Below are 26,171 nucleotides of genomic sequence, written 5' to 3'. Positions count from 1 at the left end.
GTGTGTATGGAGGGTCAATTACCTTACATCATCAAATATCTGTAATAAAAAAAAAAATATCACTAGCAGCAACAGCATACAAACTTGATCACATATCATTCAAATGATATTTTAAAACATTACATATTAGTTGTAAGAACCATTGAGAAATGCACATAACATATTAAAGTATCATCTGAAGACTTCCTATAAAAACCATTTTCACATGCACCAATTCAGGCTTCCTGTTTGGATGTACTCTGGAGCTGCGTATCCAAGTGTCCCAACTACCTGTTATAAATATAATAAACATTTTAATTTGTGTAGGAAACGCAGTCGTGGTTAAAAGAGGGCTTTTGTTTCAGATTCTTGGTGGTTTAACATGCAATATTTGATCGTGATCGAAACCCTAGAAAAGAGGGCCTTTGTTTCGATTGTTGCTGGTAATCACTGTTAACAGTTTTTAGAAATGGATTTGTCGCCAATTGCAACATACACCCCTCGGAAATCAAAGTAAAATGTAGTGGGTTATCATAACTCTGTGTGAATTGGTGGTTGAGGTGGGTGGTGGAGGAGATGAGGTGGAGGTGGGTAGCGGCGATGGAGGTGGAGGTGGGTGGTGGCGGCTGATGGAGGTGGAGGTGGGTAAGGTTTGCAAGAACTATTACCGGGGGGTAATATTGCAGAGTACAACAAACCAAAGGGGGTAATAAGAAAGGACAATTTAGTCATTTTACACCAGGGGGTAAAATTACATATTAGAACAAACCATAGGGGGTAATATGAAAGGGCAACATAGTCATTTCACATTCCAGTTAACAGATCTGTTAACTTATTTGACGCCAGGGGGTAATTATGCGACAGAACAACAATGTTGAGAGTAAAATTGCAATTATTTCGTTAGAGGGGTTCAGAGTGCCAATTGGCCTAAACCCCAGGGGGTAAAAATGCAGTTTACTCTAATTTGAAATATATATGAGAACCTTTGTCAGGTTTAGCAAGTGGCGGATCTAGAAACTGTTCGTAGCCATAACGTTTTATAAAAAAGTGGTAACGAAATCGAAAAAACGTCAAATTTTTCCAAAATTTACAGTAATTTTACACTATCGCCGGAGCGTCAAGCCGTAGCGGGGGTTACCCCTTGTTCTATGCTAGGTCCGCCGTTGGGTTTAGTAGGATGGAGAGAAGAGAAATGGAAGGTACTAAATACACTCTTTTTTACTAGTTACATTCTTTCGTGTGTAGGGCTCACAACTTTTTCTTTCAAAAGGAAGTGTAACAGAGCACTCAGTGTGGGGTCGTCCAGGCCCGGCGGCGCCCCCAAACACTATCCTGGGTGGCTCAGCGTCGTCCAAAACGTCAAGGGTGGGACGTTGGAGACGAGCAGATGAAGACAAAAAAATGACCGTTGGATGGATGGAGTCGTTGGTAAAATATATATATATATATATATATATATATATATATATATATATATATAGGGGGCTGCTAGAATGAAAACCACCCCGAGTTGTAAGAACCGCGAGAACTACACCCCACGGAGCGCCGTTCGCCGCGATTTTTTTTTACAAGTAGATGTGTGCATTATAAACACGGCCGTAAAAAATCACGGCGAACGGCGCTCCGTGGGGTGTAGTTTTTTACACCTCAAGTTTGGTGTTTTTTAATTTTTTTTCTTTTTTCTTTTTTTTTCACCAAACTTGAGGTGTAAAAAACTACACCCCACGGAGCGCCGTTCGCCGTGATTTTTTACGGCCGTGTTTATAATGCACACATCTACTTGTAAAAAAAAAATCGCGGCGAACGGCGCTCCGTGGGGTGTAGTTCTCGCGGTTCTTACAACTCGAGGTGGTTTTCATTCTAGCGGCTCCCTATATATATATATATATATATATATATATATATATATATATATATATATATAATTTTTAAATCCCACTTTATAAATACCATTATTCTCCCACTTTTACCCCAAAACTCTTTCATTCTTTCTCATTTTTTTATACACCATCATACTTTTATAAAAAAAAATAGGCATGTCTTCATCTTCTTCTTCATCGTGGTGTTCGTCCTCTTCGGGCGAGGGCGAACTATTTTTTTCAAACCTCATTATGCACGCAGCTCAGATGAGGGCGAAGAGGATGAAACGTCGTCACAATGGCAAACTAGGGCAGCCACCTTAAATCGAGACCGAGAAAGTATTTTATTTTTTTAGTGTATCTTTATTTAAATTTAATAATGTATTTAATTTTTTACAGTGTTAATAAGGAATTAAATTTATTTTTCGTTGTTAATATATAGCCGACTATGATAATTTAGTGGCCGATTATTTTGCCGATGAACCTGTGTACACGGACGCAATGTTTCAACGTCGGTTCTGAATGAGTCGTCGACTGTTCTTACGTATCGCAGACGACTTGGTGCAGTCTGATCCGTTTTTCACACTGCGATACGACGCTAGGGGCCAAAGGTGATTCACTACTTTACAGATGTGTACGTCGGTCATTCGCTAACTGGCATACAGGACGGCACCCGATTCGTTGGACAAGTATTTAAGGATGTCTGAAAGAAGTGCACGTGAATGTTTGCACAGGTTTTGCGAATGGATCGTGAAGTTATATAGCAGGAAATATCTGCGGAAACCAAACACAAACGGCGTCCAAAAATTATATCAAACACACGAACAAAGACATGGTTTTCCAGGAACGCTCGTTAGCATTGATTGCATGCACTGGCCGTGCCAGAACTGCCCTACTGCCTGGCAAGGTCACTATACTCGGGGCGATGATGGTCATCCAACTATAGTTCTAGAGGCTGTTGCGTCACAGGATCTCTGGATTTGGCATGCTTTTTTTGGTCTACCTGGTTGACTTAACGATCTTAACGTCATCTACCAGTCACAGATATTTGACGATGTAATAGCAGGAACAAATCCAGACACCAGTTTTACGGTTTCGGGGGTGGAATACATGCGGGGTTACTATCTTGCGGATGGAATATACCCAACGTACTCTACAATTATTAAAACTATTCCGGACCCGATAGATAGACGATAAAAGAAAGAAATTTGTAAAGTTTCAAGAGGGGGCGAAAAAAGATATTGAACGGTGTTTTGGGGTTCTACAAAAAAATGGCATATCATTGAACATCCAGCACGTTCTTTTACACCACAGAGGTCGCGATACATTATGTATGCCTGTATCTTGCTGCATAACATGATCATGGAAGACGAACGTAGAGCGATTTGTGACTATGACGAAAACGCGTCTAATGGGAATTTTGTTCCAGTGAGTTTGGAACAACAAGATTTAAACGGATTTTCTTTGTGTAACGAGCACACATATCAAAACCTACAAGCGGACTTGGTGGAGTACATTTGGAACAACGCACAAAACGAACCTAACGACTACATGCCGGATGAAGACTAGTAATTTTTATAATTTTTTTTAAGAATATGTTGGTTTTTTAATGTAATGTTGGAATTAATATTTACTTTATAGTTTATATTAATTTTAGTTTTATATATATATTGCATATTTAAGTTGCCAAAATTAAAAAAATAAATAAATTAACTTGGTGGGGTAGTCTCATCCTCCATTTCCTTGGTTTTATCCTTGGAGGGGCATACTTCAAGGACTATGACGTGATGCTTATGTGGAGGGTCATCCTCCAAGGATGAGCCTCGCCCATATCAAGTAGCCTCAAGTAAAATGGGGTACACAAATATGTTCACTATGGAAAATGCCCCTCTGGGGTTGATGACAACTATAGCATCAGTGGCGGACTTACAATGTTAGTAGGGGTAGCACGGGCTACCCCTCAACCTCGTCTCTGTAGTATAAAGTTACCCCTTAACTCCGTTTCCGTAGTGTAAAAATACACCGCAACTTCGTCTCCATTATACAAAGGATACCACTGGTCTAAAAAGTAAAAAATTGGGATACCCCTAAATTTTTGGTCTAGTTCCACCACTGTATACTACAGAATGGGTTTGCACTTTATATTTTATAATTCTCATATATAGCTGAGAACCACACTGAGTTTTGAGAACTCATGAACAATCGGCGGAAATCCTACTTCCCGTGCGAGTTTCTCTGAGAATACCGGTACCGAAAATCCCAAAAAACGGGTACTGGTACTGAAAATACCTGGTACGGTACGGTTTGGTACAGGTACCGGTTCAATGCCGGTACGGAATTTAAGGGTAAAATTCGGTAAATACCGGCAACGAACCGGTATCGAAAATGCTAAATGTCGGTACCGAATTGGTATAGAAAAGCAACTCGGTTTGGAAAATTCGGTACTGGTTCCGAACCGGTACCCGGTATCATTTGCTCATCCCTAGTTTCTGGTATGAATTTCTGATTTGTCATATGCATAGCACTTCCTTCCCTGATCTCAGATATTATTTTTTTTTATCTCCCAACCAATTATGCATCTCATAAACTGGCTTTTGATTGTTTGTTGTTTTTGTTTCATAATCTGAAAGATATTATGTTCATCTACTCACACGTATTTCTGTTGCCTTCTTGTGTGTTTGGTTGTTTGAATAATATTGGATAAGATTTGCTGATTTGTCATTTGAATAGGCTCTTGTTGTTTCTAGGAACTATTTTTGTTTAACTTCATATCTTTCTTAATTTACTTGGACAGAAAAGGCTGTCTAGGTGTGTATAACTTTGGTGTTAATGACATCTTAGCATTTAAATAGTATTTAGAATTGATTTCTAAAAGCTATATGGTTGTACAGAACTTCAAATAATCATTGGGTGGCTTGATGCAAAACTACTATCGAGCCGGGGGTCCACTGGAAGCAGCCTCTCTATTCCTACGGGTAGAGGTAAGGCTGTCTACATCTTACCCTCCTCAGACCCTGCCTTTGCTTTGCTATTGGTGGGATTAACTGAGTATGATGATGATGATGATGATGATGATGATGATGATGATGATTATGTGGTGAAGTTCTTAAGCTTAAGAGACTTATATTACCTGTGGAAACATACTCTGGAGCAGCATAGCCATAAGTTCCCACGACCCGTGTCGTTACATGTGACTGAGTAGCCGACAGCCCAACTTTAGCAAGCCCAAAGTCGGATATCTTTGCATTATAAGACTGGCCAAACAAGGCTAAAAAGATCAATAAAACAGAAAAAGAGGACCCAATTCATAATCTCAAGTACATTAGTAACTCGATATACCCCGTCTAACAAAATGTTGGAAGCTTTGAAATCTCGATAACTAACTTGTTTTTCTGAAATGTGAAAAAACGCATGCCCCCGAGCTGCTCCAATTGAAATTTTGAGCTGCATATCCCGCGGAATTGGCTGAACTGTCGACCCTCCTGCAAAATAAGATCTCGTTAGTTTATATCATAATCACAAATTCTACACTTTATCAGGCCTATCTTTGTTTTTCACCCTTAACAAAATTTGTAAAAATCTTACTTCCAAATAGGTGGTTTTCCAAGCTCCCTTTCTGCATAAACTCATATACCAGTAGCAACTCGTTAGCCTGGTAACAATATCCCAATAGTTTGACAAGGTTTGGATGTTGAAGCCTTCCTATAAAATCCACTTCTGTCTGCTCCAATGAAACATGAAATTCGTGAGTATGAACTTTTTCTTCAGTACGGGTCGGGTTGACCCACAAACACTTTTCTGTTCTTTTTGTCTCCTTTTTTTAAATAAATGATCAATATGCTAATTATGATACAAAAGCAACATTGTATAGAAGCGTTTTTTTATTACAGGCAGGGCAGTTTGACCCACAAACACTTTTTAATTCCTTTTTACCTTTTTATAAATGATTTATATGATAATTATTATCCAAAAGCAAGATTGTTACAATATGGACTATGCACATTAGAGGTGTTTTTTTCGTATGAGTCATGTCAGCCTGACCCATAAACACTGTTTTTCTTTACTTATAAACGACTAATATATAATTATGATACAAAAGCAATACTGTTACAAAAATAATCTGCACATTAGAGGTGTTTTTCAGTATGGGTCGGGTCAGTTTGAACCATAAAACGCTTTTTCGTATTATTTTCTTACTTTTTATAATTAATTAATAGGCCAATTATTATAAAGAAATATTTGCATGTACTTTTTATGGAAATCCTTTAGCATGATTGACCAGCTCAGCTACAATTTTCTATTCAACCCGTTTGAGATCAAACACAACCCAAATTGACACATTCACAATTAAAAAAAGCCAAAACTAACACAAATAGTGTTTGTAACAGTAACTGAATTACCTGCCATGCTTGCAATCCTTGCATGTTCTCAGAATTCAATTTCTTGACAGCAATTACAAAACTTTTTGAACTTGATTTGTCTTCAAGCCATCCTTTATGAACCCATCCAAAACCACCTTCTCCTAAAACCAATGTGGTACGGTCTGTTGGTGCATATTGGTAGGCAAAGTCTACTAATTAGTTCATAATGGTTTCACATTTTCACTTGGAAAGAACTTATCATGTGGTTTGTTTGTTTTACTTGGACTGAAAGGGCAGTGTAGGTGTGTATAACTTTGGTATTGATGACATCATAGCATTTAAGTAGTATTTATAATTGATTTCTAAAAGCTATATGGTTGTACAGAACTTCAAATAATCATTGGGTGGTTTGCTGGAGATTAGCAATATGATTGAGCCCAATAGTTGTATAAATTCACAACCATAAATTATGGACCATGTGGTGAAGTTCTTAAGCTTAAGAGACTTATATTACCTGTGGAAACATATTCTGGAGCAGCATAGCCATAAGTTCCCATGACCCGTGTCGTTACATGTGACTGAGTAGCCGACGGCCCAACTTTAGCAAGCCCAAAGTCGGATATCTTCGCATTATAAGACTGGCCAAACAAGGATAAAAAGATCAATAAAACAGAAAAAGAGGACCCGATTCATAATCTCGAGTACATTAGTAACTCGATATACCCCGTCTAACAAAATGTTGGAAGCTTTGAAATCTCGATAAACAACTTGTTTTTCTGAAGTGTCAAAAAACGCATGCCCCCTAGCTGCTCCAATTGAAATTTTGAGCTGCATATCCCGCGGAATTGGCTGAACTGTGGACCCTCCTGCAAAATAAGATCTCGTTAGTTTATATCATAATCACAAATTCTACACTTTATCAGGCCTATCTTTGTTTTTCACCCTTAACAACATTTGTAAAAATCTTACTTCCAAACAGATGGTTTTCCAAGCTCCCTTTCTGCATAAACTTATATAAATATCCCAATAGTTTCACAAGGTTCGGATGCGAAAGCCTTCCTATAAAATCCACTTCTGTCTGCTCCAATGAAACATGAAATTCGTGAGTATGAACATCCAAGGCTTTTCTTCGGTACGGGTCGGGTTGACCCACAAACACTTTTCTGTTCTTTTTGTCTCCTTTTTTTATATAAATGATCAATATGCTTATTATGATGCAAAAGCAACATTGTATAGAAGCGTTTTTTTTAGTACGGACAGAGCGGTTTGACCCACAAACCATTTTTTATTCCTTTTTACCTTTTTATAAATGATTTATATGATAATTTAAACTACTACATTTATAAGATGATGACATCATCATTTAATAGTTCCTCCTCTCAATTGGCTAAAAAGTGCGGCAGACTTTTTTTTTTTTTTCCAAGCAGCTGCCTGGCACTTCCCTATTGTCCCAATAAAATAACGATTTTGTCGTGCTTTAAATTTACGCTTTTGCCATCGGTTCAAATTTATGTTTTCACCCCGCTTAAAAATAAATTTACGCTTTTATTCCCGGCTAAATATTTCGATTTTGCCCCCTGTTAAAAATTACGATTTTGACCCGTTTCAATTTACAGTTTTGCCATTAGTTTTTCCCCTTAAAATTACGATTTTGCCATCATGTCAAAGTTATGTTTTTGCCCACGCTAAAAAATAAATTTACGCTTTTCCTCCCGGCTAAAAATTCTAATTTTGTCTGCGGCTCAAATTTACCATTTTGCCCCGTATAAATTTATACTTTCGTCGTTAGTTTTTTTTTTTCTCACAGCTAGGTTACGATTTTGCCCTCAACTTAAATTAACATTTTGCCTTCCTGGTGACATTACAAGTTTGCCCCCATTGCAAAATCACAGTCGTGCCGGCAACTTCCTGGCACTTGCCCGTTGGTCCATTTAGTTTACGATTTATCCCTGAATTAAAATTATGATTTCGCCCTCAGTGAAAAATTATGTTTTCCCATCATTTTAGTTTTTTTTACATAAACTATAAAGGTTTTTTTGTTTTAATTGGTTTACTCGATTTTATTTTTTTCCGTGTCAAGGAGTTGCCTAACACTGGCTCATTAGTTCTGAAAAAATACAGTTTTGCCCTAAGCTCAAAATTACGGTCTTATCATCGTTTTTGTTTTTTTCCCCTAGCAAAATTATAGTGGTCTTTTTTTAATTGGTTGAAAATTATTCGGCTATCGCCCGGCAACGCGGGCGGGGCATCTACTAGTTATTATACAAAAGCAAGGTTGTTACAATATGGACTATGCACATTAGAGGTGTTTTTTTGTATGAGTCATGTCAGCCTGACCCACAAACACTGTTTTTCTTTACTTATAAACCACTAATAGATAATTATGATACAAAAGCAATACTGTTACAAAAATAATCTGCACATTAGAGGTGTTTTCAGTATGGGTCGGGTCAGTTTGAACCATAAAACGCTTTTTCGTATTATTTTCTTACTTTTTATAATTAATTAATAGGCCAATTATTATAAAGAAATATTTGCATGTACTTTATTATGGAAATCCTTTAGCATGATTGACCAGCTCAGCTACTATTTTCTGTTCAACCCGTTTGAGATCAAACACAACCCAAATTGACACATTCACAATTAAAAAAGCCAAAACTATCACAAATTGTGTTTGCAACAGTAACTGAATTACCTGCCACTCTTCCAATCCTTGCATGTTCTCAGAATTCAATTTCTTGACAGCAATTACAAAACTTTTTGAACTTGATTTGTCTTCAAGCCATCCTTTATGAACCCATCCAAAACCACCTTCTCCTAAAACCAATGTGGTACGGTCTGTTGGTGCATATTGGTAGGCAAAGTCTACTAATTAGTTTATAATGGTTTCACATTTTCACTTGGAAAGAACTTATCATGTGGTTTGTTTGTTTTCTCTTCAATATTTGCAGCTTAATCAGAGATAAATACAGCCATATTTTCTGTAGATTCTATGCTTCAAGTTTTGTTTCATACATATTTTGGATAAGAACTGCTGATTTGTCATTTGGATAGGCTCTTGTAGTTTCTAGGAACTATTTCTGGTATAACTTTATATCTTTCTTAATTTACTTGGACTGAAAGGGCAGTGTAGGTGTGTATAACTTTGGTATTGATGACATCTTAGCATTTAAGTAGTATTTTTTTTTTTTTTTTTTTTGGAATCATTTTTTTCTTTATTTTTTCTTTATTTATTTTTTTTTTTAGAATTGATTTCTAAAAGCTATATGGTTGTACAGAACTTCAAATAATCATTGGGTGGTTTGTTGGAGATTAGCAATATGATTGAGCCCAATAGTTGTATAAATTCATAACCATAAATTATGGACCATGTGGTGAAGTTCTTAAGCTTAAGAGACTTATATTACCTGTGGAAACATACTCTGGAGCAGCATAGCCATAAGTTCCCATGACCCGTGTCGTTACATGTGACTGAGTAGCCGACGGCCCAACTTTAGCAAGCCCAAAGTCGGATATCTTCGCATTATAAGACTGGTCAAACAAGGATAAAAAGATCATTAAAACAGAAAAAGGGGACCCGATTCATAATCTCGAGTACAATAGCAAGTTGATATACCCCATCTAACGAAATGTTGGACGGTTTAAAATCTCGATATATAACTTGTTTCTCTGAAGTGTGCAAGAATGCTAGGCCCCGAGCTGCTCCAATTGAAATTTTGAGCTGGATATCCCACGGAATTGGCTGAACTGTGGACCCTCCTGCAAAATAAGATCTCGTTAGTTTATATCATAATCACAAATTCTACACTTTATCAGGCCTATCTTTGTTTTTCACCCTTAACAACATTTGTAAAAATCTTACTTCCAAACAAATGGTTTTCCAAGCTCCCTTTCTGCATAAACTCATATACCAGTAGCAACTCGTTACCCTTGTCACAATAACCCAATAGTTTAACAAGGTTAGGTTGCGAAAGCCTTCCTATAAAATTCACCTCCGCCTGCTCCAATGAAACATGAAATTCGTGAGTATGAACATCCAAGGCTTTTCTTCAGTACGGGTCGGGTTGACCCACAAACACTTTTCTGTTCTTTTTGTTTCCTTTTTTTTTATATAAATGATCAATATGCTAATTATAATACAAAAGCAACATTGTATAGAAGCGTTTTTTTTAGTACGGGCAGGGCGGTTTGACCCACAAACACTTTTTTGTGAATGTCTATGGTAGTCGAGGGATTGCGGTTCGGCAAAGGTAGGATTTTTGTGAATAAGTTGCTTGGCAATTTCTGCCATTGCGACCAGAGTCTGTTAAACGATAAGAGAATGAAAATACTATCTTCAGTGCTCTTACGAAGAGAATTGGATAAAAGAAGGTTGATAAAAATATAGGCAAAAGATCAAATACAAATAATCTTAACATACTAAACATACAAATTGAAGGAAAACCCAAAAAGACAAGGTGGCATTTTTGTAATTACCACCAACTATCAAAGTTACAACCAAAAATACCTAAAAAAACACAATTTTTTTTTCTAATATATTTATTATGCGTGATACGATTGCATAAATTGTGTTGAAATCAATGATCTTTATTATTTGAGTGTAGGGAAGGAGGAAACAGTCATATTCCTTACAGAAACTCAAAGCTAACATGCATACTACAAAATTCACTTGGAGGTAATGCAAGAACTGCCATTGTATACACCATGTCTCCTACACATAGTCATGTTGAACAACCAAGAAACACACTTTTATTTGCTTCTTGTGCCAAAGATGTCCGTACAAATTCACAAGTTAATGTAGTAATATCCGTCCTCCACAAGCCGGTCTCGACGGGGCTAAATTCTCTCTCCTCACACACACCAAGCTATACATACATACATATATACATACATATATATATATAAAGGGGTTCATCCCCCACCCCCCTAGGTCCATCCCCTTCAAGCCCCGCTTACGTGGCGGTGACGTGGCGGCCCATCCCCTTGGGGATGAGGCTCTCCATACCCTCCAGTCTTATACTCTTATACAACAATAAATTTTAATCTCATTCTGATATCTGTTTTACTTAGATAGGGAAAGAGATTGAGCAGTTGACTCAGCAACGTGATCGTGCTGAATCTCAACTTGATTACTTGGTTCGAGTAACCGAACTGATCCATTTCTTTTTTTTTTTTTTTACCATGAGTAGGTTTTATTTTTCATCGAGGTAAATAATTATTAAGAATCTTTAGCTTCTTATCATGAGCCTTGCTGTTATATAGAGGTGGCAAAATGCGTGGGTTGGATTGGGTTGGTTGTTGGGTCAGAAAAGGTTTGGGATAGAGTGGGTTTGGGTCAGGATGGATATATGAAATAAAGGTTAGAACAAATTGGGTGAGGATGAGTTTGGGCCAGGATGTGTTCAGGTTAGGATTGGCTGAAAAAAAAATAATAATAAAATTAAAAAAATAAAAAAATTTAAAAAAAAACTTGTAATCTAAAAATAATAATAATAATAAAATAAAATAAAAATATAAAAATATAAAATAAATAAATAAAAAGTTAAAAAAAAATATCTAGCATACTTCTCAGTTTCTCAGTAGAAGTCAAACTATTGAATCATGAATATCTTTTTAAAATTCTCAAGTTAAACCCAAACACTTCCAACAACCACTGTGTTCATTAATCCTAACAATGCATTAAATCTCCAAAATCATCGCATACCAAACATACGGAAACACGAACATATCATCCATATAACCAAATCAAAAACACAATTCATCATACCTTTTTGTCTTCTGGAGAACACCCAAACCCAAATCTTAGTCTCATTCGATTGAGTAATTCACTTTCATGGCAGTCATCTACCGGTTGGGCTCGCGATAGCCGGTTCTTGGCCCCGAACCAGTACTTTTCAGGCCGGTGTCTAAGTAAAGCTCCAATAACTTTAAGAGCCAAAGGAAGCCCTTTACATTTCTCCCAACCCTATTCATTCAACCCATAAATCGATTCATTTATTCAATCATGATTTAGCAAATTCATCATCTACCTAATAGAAAAGAAACAATCATTACCTGTTTTATTAGATCTCCACAAGGATGAATTGATGTTCTCCCAAAAACAATGTGACAGAAAAGTGAGACTGCATCTTCTGTCGTGAGCAACTCCAACTCATAAGTTGCGTTCATAACCGAAGGCGTAAACTTAATACGCGAAATCACAAGAGTTTTGCAACCCGGAACTTTAAATATAAGCTGTTCCAGAACTTGAAGCAACCAAACATCATCCAATACAACAAGGGTAGGCGTCACTGTATTCAAACTATTATATCCAGGTGTCCATTGTGGAACTATATCAGAGCAGCCATTAAACTTGCTTTCTGAAAGAAACCCCAAAATCCTCTGCCTTAACTGTTCCACATTCGGAGACTGCGACACCCTCAAGAATAAAATCCTGTGATTAAAGCAACCTGAAACACACAAAGACATTTCATCAAACACTTAACAGGCAACACAAAATACTCACACCACACATGCATTTCATGAAACACCTAACACGCAACAAAAAAACGAACAAAACTAACATACTTCTAACTAAATCCCGTGATTAAATTAACCCGAAACACACACACACATCTTATCAAACACATAACAGGTAACACAAAACACTCACACCACAAAGACATTTCATCGAACACCTAACACACAACAAAAAACGAACAAAAAATCGACATACTTCTATCTTCATCATCTCTATAAACTTTACGAGCTAGTGTAGTCTTGCCTAGTCCTCCCATTCCATGTATCTCTAGTGTAGTTATACCACTCCCACCAATTCCATTAATCCCAACAACAACCAGATCATCTCCTGTTACGTATATTATTTATTTTAGTTTTATTACTATTGTTAAGTCAAGGGATTAGGATGTTATTTTGGTTTAGTTTGGGGGTGTCTTATGTAAGTTACTTATCTATTTATTTGGATGTTACGTATGGAATGGAATCAAGCATAATTTGAGTCAGATATCTCTCTATCTCTTAGTTTTCTTTCTTCCCAAGGTTTTAACCCTATCAAGGGTATCAGAGCCGTTCCGATCTCTGGTCGGAATTACTTTCCATTACCATGACTAACACTCGCAATCAAGAAATTGACAGCACTCTCAAGGAACTTGGCAAGGCAATCTCAAATCTCCGAGAAACCCTAGCCACCATGTTGAAACAACAAGAACAGTCGATGAAACAACAAGAAGAGATCTTACGAGCACTCAAGGAGCATTCAAGCGGTGGCAGTTTTAGCGGCGGCGGAGGCGGCTTCATCAGCGGCGGAGGCGGCCCTGATAAGGGCCTGTTTAGCGATGAATCACGGACGGGTACTCGGCCTATGCTGGTCGAGAAGGTTGAGTTTCCTCGGTTTTCAGGTGAAGATGTGGAGGATGGGCTGCAACCCGAAGATGTCAAAATAACACCTTTGGTTAACGCTTCAAAACTTCCGTTGCTTCCAGATCCAACAGGAGTCCCTGGGCCACCAGCTTATAAACCAGCAACTATTAACGTGAAGCGTTTGTCAGGTGAGGAGCTAGAGTTAAAAAAGTCAAAAGGAGAATGCTTTTGGTGCACTGAAAAGTTCGTTCCAGGACACAAGTGCAAAAAGAAACAACTTTTTGTGATTAACGTGGAAGGCGATGAGGAAACTGAACAAGACGACAAGGGTTAAGGATTGAATTGAAGAGCTTACTTTTTGAGGGTAAAAAGTAGGTTAAGGGGGGAGTATTGTTACGTATATTATTTATTTTAGTTTTATTACTATTGTTAAGTCAAGGGATTAGGATGTTATTTTGGTTTAGTTTGGGGGTGTCTTATGTAAGTTACTTATCTATTTATTTGGATGTTACGTATGGAATGGAATCAAGCATAATATGAGTCAAATATCTCTCTATCTCTTAGTTTTCTTTCTTCCCAAGGTTTTAACCCTATCATCTCCCTCATCCACCATATCCTTCACTTTGGTAGTATCACACATTGGTTTTTTCCCATTGTTTTTTATCTGAATACCTTTATCATCTGGATCAGCATCAACATCATAACGATCCCTATCAACATTCGATTCCATTTCATCATCTAGCTGACAACAGATTGTTTGTTCTTGATCATCTTTTTCACCGAATGATAGTTTAACTTCCTCCTCTACTTCTTCCCTCTTAACATCATTAAGTTTGGCATCAAAAGCCTTATCAACATTCCATTCTGTTTCATCTTTTGGTTGGCAACAGCGACAGATTGTTTGTTCTTGATCATCTCTTTCACCAAATGAAAGTTCATAGTCATCATCTTGATAAACATCATAACCTTTGTCAACACTGAAAGCATCATAATAACTAACGTCATCTTCTTCCGTTCCAGGTTCTGTTGTCTCGATTCCCATTTTTGCTTCTACTGAATTTGCGCCTTCTTCAACCTTGACAAAATTAGAACAAAATAATTGATGAGCATCAGCAGAGAAACTAATTAACATGCGATAAATCAGTGTTGCAATTTGGTAACTATATATAAGATATCTAAATAGAATTAGAATCGATGCATCAACAACCAATCATGTATCAAAAAATCACTCACAAACACGTAAGAAGTCTGGTAACGCGTCCTCTGAGCATTCATGTAATTATCAAAAGTATTCATAATCTTCTTCATAGCATTCATCTCCTTCGTCTCCGAATTCATCATGGAGCTGATCTTAACCACTCTTGTGTTTGCTTCTGCTGGTACAAGTGGACTCCAGGTTAATTTACAGTTGTTGTGTACTAGAAGACATATATACTCAACCTGCACAACACCAACCAGAACACAGAAGTGATTCGTCGGTTTTATTCAACATTAACAATAACAAGATAAGTTTAAATTGTTAACCAGCAACGGCAATTTGAATCTCTGTGAGAGGATAAAATCAAGACTGTTCAAACTGAATTAGGAGAAGAGTTGATTCGGATTTTGGTATCACACCTTACGCCTTGAAAGCAGATTTAGCACAGGCTGTTCAACAGTCGGTCGGACCATATCCAACCGTCTTGCAGGTACAGCTTCAGGAAGATAGACAAATACCATAAGCGGAAATTGCAGAGTAACAAAAGAAGCAATTGGAATGAAAGCCAATCCACTTATAGGAAGAATCATCCATCGGTTTTGATCACAAAAGACAAGGAACAAGTGGCTTGTAAGATAAGCTTCTCCATTGATAAACTTTTTATTTTTTTTATTATAGTGGTACTTAACCTGAAATTCCATTTGTTTGTGTAGATATTTCAAACCAAGAGCAACAACTTGAGCCACTTTCAGTCTCATGTTCCATGACAGTGGTGTTTCGGATTTTGTAGATAAATGATCTCGCACGGTTCCATTAGGCATATATTCATAGACTAAAAGCAGTTGTGTACCAGGTTCAGTATCTTCTGCACAGTAACCGATTAGTTTTGCAAGATTTGGATGCTCAATCACCCCAAGAACATTAATCTCTGTTTCCCACTCTTTCTGCCCCTGTTGCAGTATAACAAACAATAATCAAGATTCAAGATCATCTATAAATAAAACCTTTGATAAGATGAAAACAACACCTTAAAACTACATAAGGAGAGGCGTTAGAACCTGCAATAATTCATTGGTGAGCTTCACAACCACCTGCATAGGATGGTGGTCCAAACTCTTGATCACACCCTTATATACACTCCCAAACACACCCTCCCCGATCTTCGAAGCTGTGCAAAAGTTTTCAGAAGCTGTCTTGAGCTCAGCAACTGTGAAAACCCTCAGATTGCTTCCTTTGTTGGCTAAATTCAAGACTTGTAACGTCTTTGCATGAGAATTGTGTGTGGACCGATTAAAATCCAAAGCAGCAGTATAATAAGTTGTACTTGATTTACAGTTGTTGTGTACTAGAAGACATACATACTCAACCTGCACGACACCAACCAGAACACAGAAGTGATTCGTCCGTTTTATTCAACATTAACAATAACAAGATAAGTTATAATTAAAGTTTAAATTGTTAACTAGCAACGACATTATGAATCCCTGTGACAGGATAAAATCAAGACTGTTCAAACTGAATTAGGAGAAGAATTGATTCGGATTTTGGTATCACACCTTATGCCTTGAAAGCAGGTTTAGCACAGGCTGTTCAACAGTCGGTCGGACCATATCCAACCGTCTTGCAGGTACAGCTAAAGGAAGATAACCAAAAACCATTCGTTGAAATGAGCTTCCTGCTGAAAGTTTCACAAAACCAAAGCTGGATACATTAGTATTTGATGCCAACAAGTAGTTAATGTCTTGTATTTGTGCTTAAGCACTCAGAGGAGGGTTCAATGAGCCCCTCATTTAAATTGATAAATACGTCTGTAGATGTTTATGAGGGGGCGTGGGAGGGGATGATAAATGAACATATAAGAGGGCTTTATTTGTTATAACATTGCAAAATAGTTGAAGATAAGCTATCTAAAGACTGATGTAATTATGAAGAGCTTCTCATTGGTGATTGGTGATATGTTGAGATTTTGGGTGGAGAAACAGACCTACCTTTCGCAATATCCAACAACTCACAAATTGCTTCTTCTTGGTCAGCTTTTTCACCTAATGAAAGAGCAGCTTCACCATCTTCATCAACATCGACAGGATCTCCATTAAAATCATCATTGAAGGCATTGTTGTATCCTACGTCATTTTCCTTTGTCCCTGTTTCTGCTGCCAATTGTAAAGTGGTGCAGCCATCACTGCTGATTTGCTCGGTCACTAGCTCTTGTTTTTGCAGCATGGATTCTACTTCTGACCAGTCCCCGTTTATAGTGACTTCACGTAAATTCTTGTAATAATTAGAATCTCTAACTGCATGTCTTTTCTGTTGTTTACCAAAGATGCCTAAATATGTCCCCTTGAAAAGATCCACCACGAGGGGGGATTGTACGGCAACGAAAAAAGCAATCGCAATAAAAAGTAATCCAGATATCATAACAAGCTTCCATGGATTTGGATCACAAAAGACACGGAACAAGGTTGCACTGAGTGCTACCATCATAGCTGCAATACAAAGGAAGAAGGAGAAAATTCCAATAAACAATCTCCTTGGCAAACTTTGTAGTTTGTCTCTCTCGGCAAAATGTGTTGTCAGGATAGACAAGAATACTAATAATGCTGTATTGGATGCAAATAGTGAGATTGCATTTGATATGACAAAGATAATCAGTGCTATTTTCTCCTTGAAAGCTGAGATCCCCATTTCTTTATTGCTTACATCTGGCATGTTAATTCCAGCTGCAAATGTAATTGCGGTTATAAGTGCAGCAGTAATGCTACATGACTCTGCATTGGTTTTGATCGTTTTCATCACAGTAGCATCAGAGTACTCCAAATTGTCGATCGCATCCCATACATTATCAGGAAACCTCACAGGGAGAATAGACCACTCCATTTTCTTCTTGTTTCGGACTGCAGTTTAGAAAATCATTAGTTAAAAAGATGATCAGTCTTTTAAGAAGCAAGCAATAAACTTGTACCAGTACCAATATATTCCGTATAAAAACTAATACCCAATTTAAGAATCAACAAAAAAGCATACTCGTTTGTCGTATAGAATAGTGACGTCGATTTATTTACTAACAAATGTTCTAGTAATAATATTCAAGTTCAAAACCTCATTCCCATTCAAAAGAAACAAATTCAAAATACTTATAATAGTTTAAACAACCCAAAAGATAATAACTAAAAAATATGCAACCATATTTATCAAAGAAATAAAGCTATAAAATGATTTAAATTTTAACTTATAGGAAACATTGCTCCCATGCACTTCAAATTCTTAACCAATGCAATAGAATTGTACTAGCTTATGTAGCACATCATTGGATTTGGAGCTAACTAAATTTTAAAAAAAAAATTTAAAAAAAAAAAAAGATAGAAAACTTAAACCTAATTATTGAATCTTGATTGTACAACCACGCGCAGACTGTTTGTTTTTCCGAAGACGTTTCATTAAAAAAGGTCTGCGTCAGTAGCGGACCTAGGAATATTTTTCATGGGGGGCGAAAAGTTTTGGGGTAATTGGCTATTGCTAAATATTAAAATTTGTCCTGTCTAGTTAGAGTCGGGTCGGGTCGCATAATAAAAAAACCAAACCAAATTATTAAATTTAAAATACATAATTGGTTCGGTCCTCGAGTCCAGTTTTCAATTTAACTGGTTTTGGACAGGTTCGGTCCAAGCTCAAAAACTAAAAAAAAAAATCCAATATTATTAATAGTTCCATTGATTGCGACTAAAATTTAGAATGGAACTAGACTATTTGCCGTTTCTTTGTTTCTTCTTCCTTGGAACCAAAAGTTTTTCATGAATGAATGTTCAACTATTGCATTGATGGCATTAAAAACTCGTTTCTCATTCAAGAGATTAAACGGATACACTAATTTTTTTTGAATGACAAACTGGAGTATCATCGTGCCACCAGAGGAACCATCCAATCATATCCATCTCCACTAGGCATAATGCCACACCAATTCAGAAGGAAACCCAATAAACATGGGAAAACCCCTGTTGTGGGAATCGAACCTAGGACCTATTGGTCCCAAAGCTTTATCCCACCACCAAGATGCCACTAGGCTATAAAGCCATGGACAAACGGATACACTAATGGCTTCTACTATTTTAATATCATGAGTTCTATTGCATCACTATTTTGTGAGCTTTATTCCACCAGCTTGCACCGCTGATCATTCTAAAACTCTCATATATTTCCTTATCTTCACTTGTATTTACATTCATGCATCATCAAGACATCAAAACGATCTCAGACATGAAAGACTCGCATAAGCAGATTCTTCTTCATCTTCTTCTTGTTGGTCATATCTGACCCATCAAGTGTTATCCTTTTAATTTTAAAAAAAATTCAAAAAAAAAAGTGTTATCCTTTTGACTTCTTCTATGTTCACGTTAAACACCATTAGAAACAAGCTTCTTGGGGGGCAACCGGGGTGTTTAACCAAACTTTTAAGGGTGGTGATTGAGATTTTTGAACGAAAACTACACTAAATTTTTTTTTAAGGGGGGCGCCCGCACCCCCACCATAACAAGTAGGTCCGCCCCTGGTCTGCATGAGGTCTTCTTGGTGCAGACCTGGTCCCTTTTAAGATCTTCTAAGGTCTGCAGAGGGTTAAACACCGACCACCGACCTCCACCATCCACCACCGACCACCGTCCATCACCACCACTGTTCATCACCACCACCATCCATCACCCACCACCGTCCATCACCACCACCCACCACCGTCTACCACCATCACCGTCCACCACCACTCCGTTCGTACACCACCATCAGTTTATTTTAGAAGTCTTCAGAAGTTAAAAAGCAAACAGTCTTCTTCTTGTAGGCATTTGGTCCACCTCTTCTGCTACAGATAGTCTACAGATGTGGTCCGCAGACTGCAGACATTTTACCTCTTAAAAAACAAACAGCACCTAGGGGTGCAAACAAGCCAAGCCGAACCCGAGCTTGAACAGGCTCGAGCTCGATTAACTTATGTGAGCACCAGCTCGAGCTCGGCTCGATTCAAGCTTTGTTTTCAAGGCTCGAGCTCGACTCGTTTGTATTTTTCTCAAGCTCGAGCTCGGCTCGTTTATTATCTATTAGTTATATATTAAATAAAAATAATATAAATAATAGACTTTTTAGGCTTACGAGCTCGATAAGTGAAGCTCGGGCTCGGGCTCGTTTACTAAATAAGCTTATTTTTAGGTTCGAGGTCGGCTTGTAAACAAGTTTGAATAAGCTCGGCTCGACTCGGCTCGTTTACACTAAGGCTCGACGAGCCTAACGCTTCACATGCGAGGCTCGAGCTCGAGCTCGGGCTCGATAAACAAACGAGCTTTATTTTAGGCTCAAGCTCGGCTCAGGCTCAATAAGGCTCGGCTCGTTTCGAGCTTTTTCTCGAGTAGCTCGCGAGCCGCTCGGCTCGTTTGCACCTCTAAGCACCTTACTTCCAAGGTGTGTTAACCAGAATTAAAATTGTGACTGGTGATCTAAGCAGGGGCGGACCCAGGAAATTTCTTCTTGAGGGCGAAAATTTATCGTGGTCGGTTTTCTATTGCTAATTATTAATTTTTTTCGATTTAATTCAGGTCGGGTCAGGTCACATCTATATGTTAGATATTTGGGATAATTACATACAACTCGAGCGTGTGTGTGTATATATATATATATATATATATATATATATGTATGTATGTATGAAATAATAAATAATAAACAAAATCCCAATATTTTTAAAAATGTAAATCAGCCAAGTTATCAAAATCTCAAAAACAATAAAAAAAAAATATAAACTTAATTAGTACTTGTTGTAATATTTATATGTTAAATAAACAAATTGCCTTAATTAATAAACATGTTATATTTTATACCTTGTTTTATACCTTGTGTGGTGGTGAGTGAAATAAATGTCGCATTCTTTGACATGAAGCAACGACACTTGGTCGCCTAGTCAGCAAAAGGACATTTGTTAAAAATGGTGGTATAATTCCCCAACAATGATTACACAATTATTATCTTTTTTAGAAAATTAAAACAAACAAATGAGTTGTAAATTTCTTATTTGTCAAAGTTTGAAACTTTTGAACAATCCGGCGTTTTAAGACCATGCGTAGTGGTAAGGGTAAATAATGCTCCAACCCTTGGGCATTTTCCGCCATGTGGCAGTACAGTTAGCAAGGGACATTATTGGGCATTTTTCTAAAATGGGTGTAGTGGGGATGTGAACATTATGTTAAAAGGGTGTAGAGAATTAAATAAAAATAAAAAAACAAACAAAAAAAGCTATTGACAAAAAAAAAAAAAGGAAGATTAAATGTGATTGGCCATTACACGCCAAAACACAAAAACCAGACACACACGCCCAGGGGTGGTTTCCCTGCGAGTTTGGGCGGGATTGGTGGAAAAACGCCCAGTACGCATGTCTATCAAGACGCCCAACAGAAAAATTGCAAAAAAATGCGATAGGAGATGGTGCGCCGGCGTGTCTGGGCGTCAATGGAACAAAAAACCGCCCAATTTGATTCCGACTATGATGGTCATAGGCATTGATTTTCTTTGTAGATATGCAGCTTGTCACCTCACCTTTTCAGCAGACTACTATAGAAAAACCAATTACCATTTATAGAAAAAGAAAACAACACATCAAATATATAAAATATTTACATGCAGGACAAAACACAAAACAGTAATTTTAACAAGAGTAAATTATTATTTTGAACTCTCTGGTTGTTTAACCCTTTTAGTCAAAAAAAGATTTTTTTTTTTACATATCGGACCTTGAGATTACATTTTATAACAGTTTTGGTCCCTAACACTAACTATGTTACTTTTTTCTAGTTAAGCCTGAGTATATTATGATCCTTTTATAGCTTAGGGGCTGTTTATGTAAGTTATAAAGTTCTTTTAATATTTTTATTTGTATAATTACTTAATTTTTTATTTTAACGATTCTTATTAAAAAATTACGTTTTGAATATACAAATAAATACATATTTCTTTAACAATTTGTTTTTTTTATAAATGTTGTTTTAAAAAAAATTGTTTTTAACATTTTTAAAACGGTTTATCGTTTTTAAAATCGTTCGTTTTTTAAATTGTTTGTTTTTAAAATCGTTCTTTTTTAAGTCCTCATTTTTTATATAAATTGAAAAGTTCATTTTTACCATTCTTTTTAAAATCATATGTTTTTAAACTTTTTAAAGTCGTTCGTTTTTAAAACCGTTTATTTTTAAAGCGTTTCTTTTAGAAGCGTTTATGTAAACCATTACTTTTATTTTTTAAAGTGTTATTTGAATCGTTTATCTTTTTTAAAATCCTCTATTTTTGGGTTGTTTGTTTCTTCGAAATTCATTTATTTTTAACAAAATAGTAATTTACTCTTTTAACAAAATAGACTGTTGTTTCATCTTCCTTCTCTATCTCTCGTCACTGTGCTTGCATTCACCGGTGAACAGAAAAGAAAAAAAAAAAAAAACTGTCAACAATGACTAATGGGGAGCAATTGGAGAGCTTAATCAAATTTTTAAGTGGTGAGACATGGAGTTTTTTACCTAAAAATTTGACTAACATTTTTTGGATCTAAGAATTAGAGAAGCAATGACGTCACTATACAGATATGATTACAAGAATATGAAAGGATAAGTAAAAGCAATAATTCATAACAAATATGGATGATGAAGGTAATGAAACCATCTGATCCAGTATCTTTTGAACACAACAGTTTAAGAATTAACAAACAAGAAAAGAACGGCTTTAACTCAGTTTAACAATCAACAAAAAGAAGAAGAAGAATACTCGTTTGTAGAATTTGGCAGGACTTTGAGCATTAAAATCTTGTCTAATACAAAACTCAAGATTGAAGTTACTAAACCCACTATGGAAAACCTATGTAGTAGTTAAACTATAAAAAGACCGCTGTGAACCTGTGTGTTTCATCAAGAATCTCTACTTAAAAACAGAACATACTTCAAATTTGTTGAACTTAGAGATTAATAACGTACCGTCAGTTGGATCATGGATGGATTTCAGCTTATCCCAAGCAGCTTTGGCAGAATCGAGATGGATGACATCTACAAGAACATCATCAGTAACAGAACCGAAAATCCAGCCTCTCACAAGACTGTCGTATTGTCTCATTATCTCTGTCCCAGAAAACCTTGGTGTCGCAAATGTGGAATCTACGATGCCACACATATTCTTACTGTCTAACAGGCATACCATTTGTGCTTTCCAAAGAAGGTAATTGTGGCTGCCTGAAAGTTTAACCGAAACAAAGTTGGATACATTAGTATTTATTGCACACAAGTACTCATAATCTTGTATCCTCGCCTCGGAAGCGCTCAGAAAAACGTTTGATGAGCCTGCAGTAGTCATTTGAGAAGAGAGAAAGAGAGAGGGAGGTTTTGTTTGAGACATTAATCCAGTGCTCTTCTTAATTTTTTTAGCGTTCATGTTTTAGATGATGTAAAAGCTGCTTTTTCTTCTGTAGTGTGGAAGTATGACTTTTATGAGTCTTCCTGGAAATTTCCTAGAAGTTAAAATACAATTTACACTTTGTGCTTGCTGTAAACATCTACTTATTTTTGTAAAAGAGGGAAAATTGTGACTGGAAATTGCTTGTAAATATTGGTGGGGTCTTTAGATGCTTACTCTTCCAAAAAGAAGTGTGGACCTGTTGACAATTGCTTACACCAATGATCCATTTTGAAGACAGGAGTTGACACCACAAATATAGTCTTCCACTTTTTCCAAAATACCTTATATAATATCATTTTTTTTTTGTGTTTTAAGTTATTAATACTATATACAGCTGACACAATTTTTTCGTATTAAACACATTTTGTTTGTTTAATTGATTTCTTAAACTTTTTCTCATTCTATACTATAGTATAAACTAGGGGGAATACCCGTGCGATGCACGACATGCATAATAGTTATTGTTTTTTTCCTGGAACGACGACTGATATAGATAGTGCATGACACGGTACGAAAGTGCGAATATAGTATAGATTTTTAAAACAAAAACCGGGTTTTTTTAAAGTTAGCCGTTTGACCATGGTTATTTTGACCAAAGTCCACTCCTCATACGGCGCTTTGTGGTAGCACCACCAATCAAAAAAGGCCCAAAACACCCGAGGGTACAGTGTTCCCCCACGTTTTTAAGACGCTTTGAGAGAGGTTTGCGCCCCACCACATGTGGTCTCACAAAACTTCAAATCTATGGACGTGTGGTTTCTCAACCCTCTTCAAAAGACGTCACAGTTTTCAATTTTTTTTATTTTTTCTTTTTCATTGTTTTAAATGGTGTAAAATAGATGTTATAAATATATATATATATATATATATATATACATATTATACTACATACACATATACATATAAATTTAGTTTTAACATCTAAAAGTCAAATTGCAGGTTTTGTTCCCTTTTATAGATCAGAAAGCAGTTTATAAACCAACAAAATTAACAAATCCTAACAGTTCTTCAAGTGTTTAGTTATATAATCTATATATTTATTTACTAAAATTTATTACAATTAACTCAATACTTAATAAACAGGGTATGCAGGACTTAAAAAGTGTTATCTGGACACGTATGTCACTCCAGCTTGCCAATCTTGTGTACCGACTCCAGGGTAACATTTTCAGATGCCTGCAACACATCTAGTTATAAAATTAAAAAATAAACAAAAATGATGTTTTAGATTTTTACCCTGGTCTCAAACTTAATGTAGTTGTTTAGTCCATTTAATTAAATTTTATTTTTAGTTGACGCATAGGTACAATGTAGTCCTCTATTTGTGACAATTGTCATTGTGCTTATAGTCCTGTGATGTTGTTTTAATACCCGTTAACCAACTCGTTTCGCCTCTCTTTCTCAGTTATTTAAAGAAGCAACATATACATCAGAAGTAAATTTCTAAAGATAATGGTGAACCGTCAATGGTACAATAAACTTACCTCAAGACTACCATTTGCTAAACTGGTAGTGTATCTCAGAGTCCAGAAATCCCGTGCTAGAGCTATTTCAATTAATATATGGAGAAAAGTAAGAGCCTCATTGATTAAACATGGTCATAAAGGCTCGTACTATTTCATTAAAGTTAATTGTAATATTAAATATTAGTTATCTAATAACCAATCAATCCTTTAAGGTGAATTGTTATGAAAAGTCTATAAACCCTAACTTAAACATTAATATATGGAGAAAAGGAAGAGGCTCATTGATTAAACATGGTCATAAAGGCTGATACTATTTCATTAAAGTTAATTGTAATGCATTTAAAGCAACCATAAATTTTGATTTTAAATATAAGATATAGCTAAACTTAGAAATTGTTTACTGAAAGTTGAAGTTGAAATAAATCATATTCAGATAATTATTTTTAATATGCAAATTCAAAACGACCTATCAAAATATGTAGGAAAACTCCATGCAAGTCTAACTCCGTCACGCTTAAATTCATGTAACCTGAATGCGGTTCATTACTTATTTAACCCATTTATTTAAATAGGCAGGCGGGTAGTAATCGGGTTGGTGGGTTGTAAAACTGTGTTAATTTTACCAGCATGGTGGAAGTCAATATTCTACCAGCATCATTACATCCAACTTTTTAAAAGTAAACAAATGGTTTGATAATATGAAAACTATTTCAAATGAATATTAGTAATGTATAAATTTAAATGAACATTCAAATGAAAATAAAGAACAGTTACAAACGAACGCAAATAAGAGAGAGGACAGACATAAACAAAGTCAATCATCGAACATAAATGAACGAAAATAAACGAACATATCATTGAACCTCCAATTCGTTTACGGGTTGCACCTACTTCTGTTTAAAGCAAGATGTATAGATTATGCAACGTACCTTAACCACGCGTGTGTGTGTATGTGAATATATGTTTTTAACTTGATCCGCATAAATAGTTTTGAGCCAATAGAAAGCGAACCGGGGACTAAATAAAAAATGGAACCCAACTAAAAGCGAAAACCAATGAAACTGAAACCAAACCTAAACGAACCAAAAAACAAAACCAGACCAAAATGAACCTATACAAACTGAATAATTTTACCGAAACAAATAAGCTGAGACAAATAATGTTGTTGAAATGAAAACCGAACCTGAACCAAAAACAAATAAAGCGAATCTAACCTGAAAGGAAACTAAATTTACACAAAACTAAAAAAAACTGAAAACGGAACAAAAACGTAAAAGATCTTACCGAAACGAACTCAAAAAACTTAGATCGAAACAAAACAATTGCCGGGAAAAATCAAAACCAAAACGATGCAAAAAAATAAAACAACCTAAAACCAAACCGAAACCAAAAACTGATAAAAGTAAACAAAATTGATTCAAAATCGACCCGACAATAAAAACGGTCACGTTAATAAAGTATTCACCTTCACACCTGGCAGGGGTGA

At 36.2% G+C, this 26,171-nt stretch overlaps 1 protein-coding gene across 9 annotated transcripts; it reads right to left on the bottom strand.

The window, feature by feature from the left end:
• Positions 1–73: 73 nt before the first annotated feature.
• LOC110877438 lies at positions 74–23,246 on the bottom strand. Of its 9 annotated transcripts, none has more exons than XM_035977477.1 (22): positions 22,745–23,244; positions 16,745–17,650; positions 16,313–16,434; positions 15,815–16,123; positions 15,607–15,706; positions 15,176–15,252; positions 14,792–14,998; positions 14,231–14,633; positions 12,254–12,648; positions 11,967–12,164; positions 10,062–10,197; positions 9,816–9,958; positions 9,607–9,730; positions 8,895–9,037; positions 7,169–7,277; positions 6,923–7,065; positions 6,714–6,837; positions 6,239–6,360; positions 5,424–5,559; positions 5,223–5,320; positions 4,969–5,092; positions 74–270 (listed from the first exon to the last, which is right to left on the bottom strand). In XM_035977477.1, exons 1-22 carry the CDS (start codon positions 23,193–23,195, stop codon positions 164–166), a joined length of 4,677 nt encoding a protein of 1,558 aa, XP_035833370.1. In that variant the 5' UTR covers positions 23,196–23,244; the 3' UTR covers positions 74–163. The 9 variants fall into 9 exon arrangements, with proteins under 9 accessions (XP_035833370.1, XP_035833368.1, XP_035833369.1 ...); XM_035977475.1 differs by having other exon boundaries at positions 5,178–5,320; positions 8,895–9,016; XM_035977476.1 differs by having other exon boundaries at positions 6,239–6,381; positions 22,745–23,243.
• Positions 23,247–26,171: the final 2,925 nt, after the last annotated feature.

This window comes from Helianthus annuus, chromosome 9 (genome assembly GCF_002127325.2).
Source record: "Helianthus annuus cultivar XRQ/B chromosome 9, HanXRQr2.0-SUNRISE, whole genome shotgun sequence".
In the NCBI taxonomy this organism is placed as follows: domain Eukaryota; kingdom Viridiplantae; phylum Streptophyta; class Magnoliopsida; order Asterales; family Asteraceae; genus Helianthus; species Helianthus annuus.
The sequence above is the reverse complement of the archived record's forward strand: the minus strand, read 5'-3'. Positions and strand labels throughout refer to the sequence as shown.

What these genes read in the sequence shown, in the direction of transcription:
- LOC110877438 (XM_035977471.1), bottom strand. Translation starts at nt 23,195, where the DNA reads ATGAACGCTAAAAAAATTAAGAAGAGCACTGGATTAATGTCTCAAACA. An exon ending in GGAAAACCATCTGTTTGGAA is followed by an intron (nt 7,066 to 7,168) that starts GTAAGATTTTTA and finishes CTTATTTTGCAG; the next exon opens with GAGGGTCCACAGTTCAGCCA. An exon ending in GGAAAACCACCTATTTGGAA is followed by an intron (nt 5,321 to 5,423) that starts GTAAGATTTTTA and finishes CTTATTTTGCAG; the next exon opens with GAGGGTCGACAGTTCAGCCA.